Source organism: Coptis chinensis, chromosome 2 (genome assembly GCF_015680905.1).
Source record: "Coptis chinensis isolate HL-2020 chromosome 2, ASM1568090v1, whole genome shotgun sequence".
Taxonomy (NCBI): Eukaryota; Viridiplantae; Streptophyta; class Magnoliopsida; order Ranunculales; family Ranunculaceae; genus Coptis; species Coptis chinensis.
In genome coordinates, this window is record NC_141457.1 from 111,199,324 (window position 1) to 111,213,420 (window position 14,097).

General features: G+C 36.0%; 1 protein-coding gene across 1 annotated transcript; it reads right to left on the bottom strand.

The window, feature by feature from the left end:
- Window positions 1-692: 692 nt before the first annotated feature.
- On the bottom strand, window positions 693-1,599 carry LOC147520630 (uncharacterized). Its single transcript, XM_086594300.1, has 2 exons — window positions 1,043-1,599; window positions 693-933 (listed from the first exon to the last, which is right to left on the bottom strand). Exons 1-2 carry the CDS (start codon window positions 1,597-1,599, stop codon window positions 693-695), a joined length of 798 nt encoding a protein of 265 aa, XP_086450426.1.
- Window positions 1,600-14,097: the final 12,498 nt, after the last annotated feature.

The following is a 14,097-nucleotide window of genomic DNA, read 5'->3' on the forward strand; positions in this document are numbered from 1 at the left end:
CTAACAAAAGGTGGTGGTCGAACTATAATAGGTTCCTCTTGGGGATCACCTTCTAGGAATTTAGGCTGATAACATAAAAAGTAACTCAAAAATAAAATATGATCAATATTTTAAATACATGTGAAAAATATTTCAGCAACTATAAAATCAAATATATAGATATAAGAAATACTTACATTTTTGTCCCAGTCATTGAGATCAGCCATTGGTCTAATAGAACCAGCATAAGTTTCCTTGTATGCTCTGACACTCATATATGGATGAGGGTATTCCACCCAACAATCACACCTCATGGGATGTAAGACAACCACTACATGTACACAAGGGAGTCCTAACAATTGCCATTTAATACAACTGCATTCTTTGGTCACCAAGTTTACTTCCCACCTAGTTCCATACTGAGTCCTCACCATATACACTTGATCAGTTGATGATCCTCGAACAATGTAATTGTTAATCAACTTGACATACTTGGTAATAAGTTTCTTCACCCTTGGAAGAACCTCATTCTCTCCCAATTCATATGCAACCTGTTTCCTGTCATAAATGTTTTTCATAAATTCAATATACAACCCATCAATGAAAGTCATAATCGGTTTGTCCCTCAACTCCAAAATCCATTTGTTGAATGATTCTGAGAAGTTGTTTATTATGTGATCACTCTTAGATGTATGGTCAAACTGTGACTTAGCTCATGCATGCACAGGCTCTGCATTGTCTAACTTAGCTTTTGCATCTTTATCCTCAGCCTCAAGCTTTTCCATGGCTCTATTGAAATCTATCAATTTATATGCCCTAGCAGCATCCCAAGCTAAATTTTCCAGATGACTACCCTTGTGTTCCTTCTTAAAGTTTTGATACATGTGTCTAAAACACATCCTGTGTGAGGCCTCTGGTAGAACATCTCCAACTGCTCCCACAAGTCCTTTCTGTCTATTGAAAATGATCGTGCGTGAGTGGTAAAAGGTGCATATTCAGATATGGAGCTAAATGCTCAAGAAATGAAGTCCAACTTTCAGTACTCTCACTCCTGCAAATGTACACAGCTATAGGGAATAACCCATTATCACCATCCAACCTAATGATGCTGAGACATTGACCACCAAATTTTCCTTTCAAAAAGCAGTTATCTAACCCAATAATGGGTATGCAAGCATTATCAAATCCATCCAATGAGGCTTTAAAAGCAACACACAAACCCAAGAAATGGCCATCGTCACTTCTACAGTATTTCACAATGGACCTAGGGTTACTGATCAAGACTTGGTTACAAAGCCCCGGTACCAAATTATAGCTATCTTCATAACTCCCAAACAAATTCTGGAGTGCATTAGCTCTTGCATGCCATGCACTCCAATAACTAACATTCACACCAAAACTCCACCACAAATCTTCTTGAATGTCAAATGGCTTGTATGACTTCTGATGATTCTTGATTCCATATTCCACAACTTCCATTATCCAATTGCAATCAGCCATTGGATTTTTGTTGTTTTCATTGACAGTACATACATGGCCACCACACATTTTCTTGCACTTATCAGAAGCTAATCTTCTAAAATTAGCAAACCAAGGACAACCATCAGCCTTACACTTCATCTTGATTCTATAACACTCATTTTTTTTTTTTATATATTTAACAACAAACTTGTTTTTTATGCAATAATTTTCAAAAACTTTCTGCATGCTAAAATGGTTGGCCACTGCATCCCAACTTGTAAAACATTTTTTGCATTTAATCTAGTGTCTTCATTGTCACTATCTTCATTAGAAAATTAAAACATTGTTTGCATCTTTTGAGAAACCTCCACCTTAAGGTGGGACAAACTCATCATCCGACTCACCTTCGGAGGAGTTATTACTGTGATACTCTTCTTCTACGTCGATGTTACTAATGTCAATCTCTTCCATTTTAACCCAACTACCCCTTCAATGCTAAGGTGTAGAGTCCAAAATGAGTTCAACAGCCGGCTCAACACTAGTCTCTCTCATTCTCTTTCTGTTGCTAGTTTCTTCAACTGCTACTATCGGAAAATCATCATCTTCAACTACCATTATAGATCTAGGAGGTGGTAAAGCACAAGGGGTTGGTATAATCTCCACATCATCCCAACCAACAAATATGTGTGAAAATCCATACGGATCAACCTCAAGATCTTTCCACATCAACATGACATCTTTGTCACTAGAACAAGTTATCGTAACCCCTCCTATCTTTAAAAATGCATCAGAAGGGCAAGACACCGAGGTAGCTACAGAACTAACAAAATCGAGAAAAAAAAAACACAATCACCATCAACGTTAAGCAGTTTAGTGGTTTTACCACTAACGTACTTATCAATCGAAAATCCCGCACTTCCATCACTTAGTGTAGCCCTTTCAAACCGACCCCCATAATGTATCACAAAAAATCTCTTTTTTATAAAAAGTCATTATCTGTATACAAAAAAAAAAAAAAAAAAAAAAAAAAAAAACAACTTAGGCTACCAAAACAAGTTTTTAAAAAAAAAAACGACTTACTTTCTTCATAAACGAACGTAATATACAATGAAACCAATAAAAGTTTTACTTTTTGGTACTTTGAAAATGCTTGATTAAAGTTAATTGCCATTTTTCTTTCTACTACAACAAATCTAGAAAAAAATCACTTTGATTGGAGTTAATAGAGCATAAAGTCCCCTCTTTTACTGTGGGTGAGAGAAAACCATTCTACACATTCTTCCCTCCAAATGAACTGAGTTGAGGGGGAAAAAAAAAACACACCTATTTGATTTCATGTGAAATGCATGTTGCCTCTCCACCGTAGATTGCTTTACTTCTACAGTAACTGATGATTGGTTAAGATGTAACCACTTAGTGATAAAACTACAACCATAACTGGTGGCATTTTCGATATTAAAACCTCATAAGGGTATTTTGGTCACGAATTAAAAGACTGACCAGGAGACCCAAGTCGCCTGTTACAATGGGTTCTAAAACAAAAGTCCAAAAAATTGGGGGTCTATATCAAATGAGCACTCTACCCAAAGAAAAACGCATAATAAATTTGATTTTCTTATCTTTTGACTTGATTATATACAAAATATACTTGCGATAATACGCGTTGAATGATGTTTTCAGTTGGAGGACTTGGACGGCACTGTTATGTGGTGCTAGAATTTGAAAATTTTAACTGTTTAATTAGATATTGATATTTGAATCAGAGTAGATGAGGTTGGTTGATCTATATATAGTGATTAATTAGTGAGGATGGACTTGTTCTAAATCAACTTGTGTTTGATTGAAAAGTAGAAGTGTTTTTATTATTATTGTTTGGTGATTGAAAGGAATTTTGAAGGTTGAATTTTACTTCCAGTTACCCAACACTAACAGTTTTTCTTCTCTATATGACTTGAGCTCTAATTTAGACTTTGAAGATTGAATGTAGCTCCCATGTTTTTGACTTTTTAATTCATGATGGCGATTTCACTTACTCTTGCATGGCATTCCTTTCTTAAGCAGGAAGCTAGTATCTGGTACTCTGTTGAAAAAGGCTTTTGCTGACTGCTGTGTTATTTTTTTAGTCGAACAGCTGACGTGCGATTACCTGACATCATGCTCACTAATCTGATCAGTTACCCAAAAAAAAAAACACTAATCTGATCATGACAACTTGCACGACAACGATCTGAAAAGTCTCCCAAGAATAGTGTAACCGTGTACAGGATGTAAAGACTAAATAAAGAGTAAAGACCCGCGTCAGACCGGCGAATACATCGTAAGTTTCGTAAAATACATACCTGTGTTTGAAACCATCTCCACTCAAAGAGTGAATTAGCCACGTGCATTCACAACTCACAAACATCCATACTACAAATAAACAATTTCAATTGAGAATCGCGTGGTTAGATCCACGAATTTTGATTTCCATAAACTGTATTGAACCAACAATTATACCGTAAAGAAGTAGTAAATAAATTACGCATTTAAATTGAAATGAAGACAAAACTGGCTAAATATAAACATATTTTCAGCATAGTGTTTTTTTGGGTAATTATATTTTCAGCAGAGTTTGACTTGTGTTGTAAACTTGTAATATGAAACTATTAAACGGAATTTTAGAACTCAGGTGGAAAGCCAGCCAAGCCTGAGCATGCTGAAGCTCAAATGCTCAATTGACTCGACTCAGGACACTATATCGCCTATATGTAACTTTCAAAACGATATATATTTATAATCCTCTATTGCGAGTTTTTATATTTTTTTTGTAAATCTCTATTGAAACTTGCAAGTTGCAACCAAGTACCAAAAAAAGTACCAAACACTCAGCTTAATTGCTTCTCGTGCAACAAAATACTTCACACTGAGCAATTGAGCATCCACGCAATGACGCAACTCTTAAAGTCAATACCGAGGATCCCAAGTGTGAAACTAACCACTAAAAGGGCCGAGTCAAACTACAATAAAGAGGGTCCCACCCAAGAAAGCCCTACACCGTCGTCCAAAAGTACACCTTTAGTCCTTTATATATAACAAGGCCAGAACCATTGAGTTCTTCATTCAATACTACCAACATTTCTGTCCTTCAACAAACTCAAGACAAATTGTAAGAGATGGCAATGAAGAACATGATCCCCAAGGCTTCAAAAAATTGTTTCTATTTGATACTAATAATTGTGGTACTATTGCTATCGATACAATTATCTCTTGTACAAGGCAGAGCTCTTCGATCAACCGGCACCAGTAATGGTTGTGAGCAAGAAGGTGGCGCTGAAAATTCTGTAGGAATTGCTTCTTTTTTGGTGTCTTCAAACAACTCAAGTAGTTATGCTTCTACAGTGAGGAGTTTGGCTTTCAAGCTCGCTTCAGGGCCTAGCAAGAAGGGTCCTGGTCACTAACACATGTTCATCTCTCTCCACGGAGTTCATTTCACTCCTTTTTTTTCAAACTTTTTGTTTGATTCATTTTTCTAGTATTACATGATTATACACAACTTGTATACCCAATCGGCTGTAAGCTGTAAATGATCCTTGTTGCCGTCTAAAGAGTTCTTCTTTTTTAATTTATTATTTGTCGTCTAGAAAATTTTGTTTACAGTTTGAGCAAGTTGTAGAGATTCAAAGATGTTTAATTTTCCCAGAGAGATCATAGGCGACTATGATAAAGGCTGTATACTTATCTTGTTCAACAAACATTCCCTCAGGAACTCCGGTGTCACTTCGCTTGTTTGCATTCCAAATTTCCAATATGCTGATGAGTCAATAAAGGCTGTAGTATTATGCCTTAGAGAGTCCTACCAACTCACTACTGTGAGGAGTGTGAGCACACAGAAAACAAGAGTCTTACGAATCCATTGCTTAAACTTTAAAACACGAGGAATTTTGAAGTTAGGAAACTTAATTCGAATAAAAAAAAACAGGGAAGTTCTAATAGAAAAGAAATTTCCTAGAGCAGGTGGAATAATTTTGGCTTTAAAATAATCAAGCCCATACCAATCAAGTGAAAAAATAAGCAATATTGAACTTCAGGGAATGTGAAAATCAGAAAATGAAATCACATCAAATGAAATTATATTATATAAATTAGTTGAACTCTAGTCAAAAGAAGATCTCAGAAAATAGATATTCAACTGCTATGGTTAATGACTGACCAAGCTAGATTACTCGCACTTCAAAAAGAGGCTCTTGTATGATTTGTAACAAGTCATCAAGACACATATTACAAACTCTTAATATTTGTTAATTCTTGATTGGTTAACCCTTCCAAGTCATCAAAGGTAATTACTCTGCGCCAGGATGTTCGGATAATACTATTCATCTGGAATTACCATTTTTAACAAGAATATTTCAACAAACTGAACTAACAAGCTTACTACTAAGCATTAGCACCAGCTAAGCAATACAGATAGTCAGATACAAGGAGGTTTCGCTCGTGGCTATTGGGTTATTTAAGGGTTGACCCACCGAACCCGTTAAATAAATGGGTTGAATTAGGGTCACATATGTTAATCCGAGTAACCCATTAATAGAGCCAATTAGTTTTAGGTCTAATGGGTCGGGTCATCAACCCGTGACTTGTATAACCTGTTTTAAGATAAGTTTCATTATTTTTTAAAATTTCATTATCCCAACAACCTAAAATAAACGACTAAAATAAGAAGGATTAGCCGTCATATTGATTTATTCGATAAATATATGTTTCATTATTCATTTTTTTCATTGATATGTAATTGAATTATGGATGATTTTTGAGAATTAATACATATATTTTTTTATATATGTTTTTTTGATAAATAAAATCGTGAAATATTAAATATTTTGCATACAGGTTATCTGTGAATCCGATTCAAAACTGATATAAAATCTCATATATTATCCCAACTACCTAAAATAAACGACTAAAATGAGAAAGATTAGCTGTCATATTGATTCATTCGATAAAGATATGTTTCATTATTCAATTTTCATTAATATGTAATTAAATTATGGATGGTTTTTTATAATTAATACATATTTTTTTGATAAATAAAATTGTAAAATACTAAATATTTTAGATATTGGGAATCTCGATTTGAAATTGATCCAAACTGATTTGAAATTGATCCACGATTAGTAATTGGGCGGGTTTGTGTTTATCGGGTCACTCGTTATATAGGCGGGTTGGCACACGACCCATTGCCACCCGTACATCTATGGATATGGCAAATGGTTTGGTCCGAATGCAAAGAAAGAATGCAATTAAAATATGTCGGGAATGAGATTTTTAATGCACTATTGTGGAGATCTTTCTTTCAAGATTTGGAGAAAGATGAAGATGGCAACATAGAAACTTGCGTGATGGGCATGGCCTCATACATGATCTCGCATGTTCTATTTATTAGGTTTATTGAATCTATCTATTACAGAGTTTACAATATATAACAAAGGGAAAATATATAAATGACCTTGTCAAATAACCTATTGATGAATGAATGTTCGATTCTAGAGTATAGCAAAACTAGAAATGTCCCTAGTGGCACTCGACACTTGTCTGCAAAAGTCAACAGAAGTCAATCATCATCCATTTTGCAGTCCCTGCTTGTTTCATTGCCATTCCTGCGAACACTCATTTTGTTTTATCAGAGAACTCAGTGGAACGATGACTTATGCTTCATATCCTTGCGAGCAATAAATTTGAATTCATTGAAAATCAAAACACTGCCAGATACAATTGGCATTTTACTACACTTGAGGTATCTCAATCTGTCCTTTACACAAGTCACATCATTGCCTGAATCTATTTGCAACCTCAGAAACTTGCAAACGTTGAAACTAGCATGGTGCACTCAGCTTCAAACTCTGCCTAAAAACAAGAGGAATACCAGCTTGCGACACCTAGACATTAGGGAATGCAACAAGTTATCTCAAATGGTAATAGGGATCGGGATTAGTCGAGGTGAGCGTAAGCTGGCCGGGACACCCTATTAGCAAAAAAAAAAAAAAAAAAAAAAAAGGATAAATAAGTTTAAATAATAATCCAGCCAATAACCGCGTAATAATTTATTGTAATAATAATAAAATAAATAAAAAGGAGTTTGCATATCACATAGCCGAAGGGACTAGCCAGAAGGGACTTGGACATCTTTATAACACTCCTATTTTTATTCTCTTTTTTAATTAAATATATATAAAGTTAAATAATAATAATAATAATAAATAAAAATAAAAAAGATAAAGATTAGAAAGAGATAGGGTAAAGAGGATAAACCCATTCCTATTTTTAAAGGGATTTTTGAAAAAAAAAGGGTTTTACATTGGAATTTACATGGAGAGTTTTAAAAAGGGAGAGAGAGAGTTTTACACAAAGTGGAAAAAGGGGAGAATGACAAAGGTTATTATGATTGTTTTCTGGCGATTGTTAGGTGGCAGTTTTTCGTTCTCAAGTTTTTATTTCTGCACGCCGCTCGTAAACACAACATAGATTATTGTGCTGGCGAAGCTTGAAGAAGCGTTAATGGCAGTGTAAGACAGAGAGATCGTCTCTGTATACTTTTTAAACTTTTATTGTGTTTAATATGTGGTGTGTTAGTTGGATGTATGATTGGTTGTAGTACTTTTTAAACTTTTATTGTGTTTAATATGTGGTGTGTTAGTTGGATGTATGATTGGTTGTAGTGGGAGTTTTGAGTACTGGAGAGTAGTGTTATCGAAGCTGGAAGAGGTCGTTAATGGCGGCGCGATTCCGTCGGGGTCGAGTTTGGATGTGAGAGGAAATCGAGTTTTTCATTTATTAAAGTCATAAGGTTTTTCATAAGGAGTAAAACCGGTGGAATGAAAGTGGAGGAGGAGAAGAGTTGATGGTGATTGATTCCGGTGGTGGAGGAGAGCTGCTGGTAGGGCAGGGATCGGGTCGGGTTCGGGTCGGATATAGCTATATCCGAATCCGAATCCGAATAATTTCAAAGTATCCGAATCCGAATCCGAACCCGATTATATCCGAAATTTAATATCCGAATCCGACCCGAACCCGACCGAATCCGACTAACCCGATCGGATAACACTAAAAATTCAAAAAAATCCCAAAAATTATATCCGAATCCGAACCCGAACCCGACATACCCGAATCCGAATCCGACCCGAATACATAAACGGATACAAAAATCAACCCGAACCCGATATATTCGGTAATCGGGTCGGGTCGGATTCGGGTCTACCCGACCCGATTCCCTGCCCTAGCTGCTGGAGGGAAGAAGACAACGGGGATTGGGCCTTAGTTGGTTTTCTTTGGCCCCATTTTAGTTTGTTTGGTTGGGCCGAAATAAGCTAGTTGTTTGGGCCTTTTTCAGTTTAGTCTTTGGGACAAAGTTCATTTATTATGGGTCCTATTACGCTGCATTCCCAATTTGTGTTGGGCGGACCGAAGTTGGGCCGGGTCGCCCATCATGTTGGGCTTAACTCATAAATCATACACCCCCAACCAAATACCAATAAACCGCAAACCGGCAACCCCACAAACCCACACACACTCGATTTCCATTTCACGATTTTCGCTTCAAACCCTCGATTTATTTCGACACAAAACCCACAAACACTCATAATCATCCCTTCTACTTAACTTAGCCACAAATATCCTCTTTCTATCGAGCTTTGTATCTGTTGACGCCAATGCTATTAATCATCGTAATGAAACCGCAATGGATTTGGCGGATAAACTCCAATATGGAGATTAAGGAAGGTCCGGTTGAGGCCGGTGGGAGCAAGCATGCTAGGTATGAGGCAATGGAACCTAAAAAGAATCTGTTAGTGATATAAAGCATGAGGTGCATTCACGCGCCTTATACGTAATGCAAAGACCCACAAAAGAATGTCCGGTATTGCCAAAGAGCTACGAAACCTGATAGAGAAGTATTTCAAAACACAACAAATTCTATAACCGTTGTCGCTGCTCTTTTGCCTCTATAGCATTCATGGCTATATTCAATCTACCCGGTCAAGACTTGCACCTTGGACCTGATGTTGGGAAAGCCAACATTGCCGACAATGTTGGGTTTCAAGTGTTTTGCTTTTTAAATGCTACATCTCTGTTCATATCTCTAGTTGTTGTTGTGGTCCGGATAACCTTGGTTGCCCGGGATACTAGTGCACGTGAACAGTTGTTACAAGAGTAAACAAGCTAATGTGGGCAAAGCATGCCTTAGCACCTGTGGTGCTTTTGCACTATATTAGATTCACGAAGTTGAGGAATGGCGAGGAGATATTACTAGCTTCTTCCATTAAGAACAAGAATAGACAGACCAGACTTATGAAGGAGATGAGCTCTGAGAAAAGACCACTCATATTCACCTTAGAACCCTTTATCCAACCGAACTACACCGTAAAGGCCTCTAATACAAGACTGGATCAACTCGCAAACTTGGATTGGACAACAACCTTGAACAAGAATTACCTTAGCATACCGTATAAAGCACGGTTCGGATACAATATGTCAATTTGGAATATAAAAGTATATACCATCGATTGCAAAACTCTGAAGCATTCTTAGAACTGTTTCATTTCTAGAATTAAATAAATTTTCCAAACAAATACAATACAGACCATATAAAGATTACACCAATGATCATTTTGCCGTTTTTGAGTGTTTGATAAGCCAATCAATGACACTGTCTATGTTGATCGAATCCTTGCATGAGATCATGTAGCAGCAGACTTCTCTATCTTTGATGGACTCCAGACCCCTTGTATGTATGATTTTTTGGCATTTGATTTGTGTGTGGCCACACCGCTTGAGACTAAGTCCAAACGGTGTGGCCACACCGGCCCAAATGCCAAAAACAGCAAGTCATATTTTTCCAAGTACTAGTTTCAAACGACATGGCCACACCGTTTGAGACTAAGTCCCAAACGTGTGGCTACACCGTCCAAATGCCAAAAAAACAGCAAGTCATATTTTTCCAAGTACTAGTTTCAAACGACATGGCCACACCGTTTGAGACTAAGTCCAAACGGTGTGGCTACACCGCCAAATGCCAAAAAAACAGAGAATTTATTTTTTGTTCAAATCTCAAACGACATGGCCACACCGTTTGGGACCTAGTCCAAACGGTGTGGCCATGTCGTTTGTGACTAACTTCAAACGTTGTGGCCACACCGTTCAAGTCGCAAAAAAACAGATAAATCGTTTTTTCCAAATTCAAATCCCAAACAACATGGCCACATCGTTTTGGACACAGTCCAGACGGTGTGACGAGACCGTTTGGTGTGAAATACAAACGACCTAGCCGCGTCGTTTAATTACTACATGCATAATTATTACATGTATAATTATTACATGTATAATCACTGTACACATCAATAATTCCTACATGTATAATTATTACATGTATAATCACTGTACACATTAATAATTCCTACATGCAAAATTATTACATGCATAATTACTACATGCATAATTATTACATGTATAATCACTGTACACATCAATAATTTCTACATGCATAATTATTACATGTATAATCACTGTACACATCAATAATTTCTACATGCATAATTATTACATGTATAATTACTACATTCATAATTACGTTTAATTTATATTTACCTAATTCTTATTAAATGCATCATCATCCATTCCTCTATTTTCTTCACTTTGAACTTGTTCTACATTCTCTTTTTGAATGGGGTCACTTGGAACTTGTTCTATATTTTCTTCTTGAATGGGGTCATGATGCATTACATTTTCTTCGTCATCTTCATGTTCTAAAATGGGGTTGGGCTCTTCCATTAGTGTTTAGTGTTAGGGTTTAAGGGTTTAAGGGTTTATGATTTTTTATGGTGGAAGAGAAGAGAATAAAAGAGAAGGGTTGAAAAGGTTGCAACAAGTCAAATTCACTTTGGTTTGGGGTCTGCCCAACACAAAACAACTTTTGGGACCAATGGCACATTTGTAATAAGTGTTTTAGTTTTTGGGGTCTGCCCAACACAATATGGGGTCCGGCAGTAACAAGTACCTTTATTATTTAGGCCGAACCCATTTGTGTTTTGGGCCAGTTTATTTTTCTTTTGTTTTTGGGTTTAATCTATTTATCGATCCATAAGTAGCTTGGTCCACCTATATTCCATTTCATATACGCTTGCTGCCTTGTCTCTGCCGCGAACTGGGATAATTAATGAACCATCATTTATAGACTTTACACATGACATGATCAATCCGGCTAGAAAGAGATTTTTTTCTCAAATCTAAAGAACAGGCTGAAGTGTTTATGAGCTGGGTTAAGACTTAAGTTATTTAATCGAGTCAGGCTAGCCAAGTTGGTTTAGGACTTATGAGTTCACTGTTTAGTTAATGGGTTATGGGATGAGTTTTGGATTAACTGATTTGGGAAATAACCCTTTGACTGTTGAGTATCGGGCTTGACCCTTGACCAGAGTTGACTTTGACTATTGACCAGAGTTGACTTTTAACTCGGATGATGATTTGGTCTATTAGGATAGGTTTAGGGCTATTAGCATACTTGGCTTTAGGCTAAAAATTTCTATATATACGTGTATACGTGTATTAACTACTATGTGATATTTCAGTCTTTTATGATATACGACGTTATGACACTTAGACATCATAAAAATTAATAACGAGTGAATAATGAAATACGAACAAGATACTTCTCTTTACGTGGAAAGAATATAAAAAATACAATTCAATAATGTTGCCATGACCTTAACTATATAAACCATGGCTGACCATGAGTCTGTTGACCATGAAAATGATATGTTGATTGTCGACCTTGACTGTTGGCTTTGACTGTTGACCGTTGACTTTTTTTGAATATTGACTTTGAAGATTTTTGACATATTGAATTTGTGGACAAATCCAATAATAGGATGTTGTCGAAACTTGTATAAACATATTTGTAATTATCTAATAAAGATTTGACGTGGTTTTATGCAATTATATATATTGGTATTGATGGACTTTGATTTTGACTATGTGGCTGATAAGAACTACGAAGACTTGATTCCAATCTTAAAAGATTGGGATACGTAGGCAGCTTTGAGCAAAAGTGCAGCCACTACACTATATTATATATTATATATTAGTTTTTGTGATAACTACATGTGTACAATGTTATTACGTGATTGTGGTTGTTTAAAATGTATTCACGAGACATTTAACTAATGCGTTATTCCTTATTGAACTTTTTGATATTTATGATTTATATAATGGATAATGAGGTGAGTTGATTGGTTATTGTGTTTAGAATATTTATTAATGATTCTATTGCTTGAGACGATGTTTATTTTATAATATAATGAAAATATTATAATAAATGATAACTTTTGAGTGTTAAAATCCGGTATAAAAATGTCCGGTGAAAATTTAATGTGTTGCCCACATCTTTAGATCTCTCCACGCCTTTGTGATGAAAAGAAATGTTTATGACTAATGATGTCATGTGAAAAGTTGCCTTAGAGAGGAACTAAGGCATTCGCCCTGCGGGTGGGTTGTATTCTTTGAATGTACGGGAATGTATATGGGTATTTCTTGAGTGTGGTGGGAATGACTCAAAATATTCATTGAATGTGCCATGAATGACCTGTTAGTGTTATGATAGGTATTCATTGAATGTGGCGGGAATGACCTAAGGTATTCATTGAATGTGCCATGAATGACCTGTTAATATTATGATGGGTATTCCTTGAATGTGGCGGGAATGACCCAAGGTATTCATTGAATGTGCCATGAATGACCTGATATTTTGTTATGCCCAAAAGAGGCTTTGTGATTATGTGTATGAAAAGCCCAGAGATGGTTGTGACTCACAAGTTACGAGTTTACAAGATGAAAGTATGTTTTCTAGAGGCGATATCCCGCTTGGGACATATGTCTTGTAGTGGTACACACCGGCACATGGATATGTGTGATTTGGCAAATATGTGTAGTGCAAATCGTGGAGTAGGAACTAAAGGTTGGGCTGTGTCTTTTAATAAATGAGTCAACAAGATAATTAATAAACAAAATAAAAATATTGATTTTTATGTGTGACTGAGTTATTGCATATGAATATTTATATATTATGATGTATATGATTTCTTATGAGAAATATATACGTGGTTTGTATGAGTGGATACTCACAAGGGATGAATGTACTTCTTGGGTGTGATATTTCCCCGTTCTCATAAGTAGACGAGTGATTTTTAAGTAAAAGTATATGAATTGTGTGATGTTATGAATGTGAAGTGTGACTGTGAATAATATTAGTAAACGATTGTGATTTCTAGCGGCATCAAAGAATTATATTGGATGGTTAAGGAATACATCTCTTAGCGGTTATGGGGTTTCTAATAGATGAAAACATTCTTAACGTAATCCGGGAAATCCCACATACTTTTCTGGGCATCCATTTATCTCTGTAGATTAATTAGAATGTGGTTTGATTTGTGGAATGTACTCAGGTTGTGGTAGATATTGCTATGAAGGTTAAATTGGTTATTTAAATGTTTAAGCTTATACTACAATATTATATATATGCATGAAATGTTTTTATGATGATTAATAGCAGTTGTATCTTCCTACTGGACTTTTGTTCACCTCCCTATCTCCCTTTTTCAGATATAATTGTCGAAGATGTCAGTACGAGTTTAG

Bases quoted from the DNA above. Each gene is read 5' to 3' on its own strand.
- LOC147520630 (XM_086594300.1), bottom strand. From the start codon at position 1,599: ATGAAGTGTAAGGCTGATGGTTGTCCTTGGTTTGCTAATTTTAGAAGA. The intron at 934-1,042 runs GTACATTTGCAG...CATTTTCAATAG, and splicing joins GGGTTATTCCCTATAGCTGT to ACAGAAAGGACTTGTGGGAG.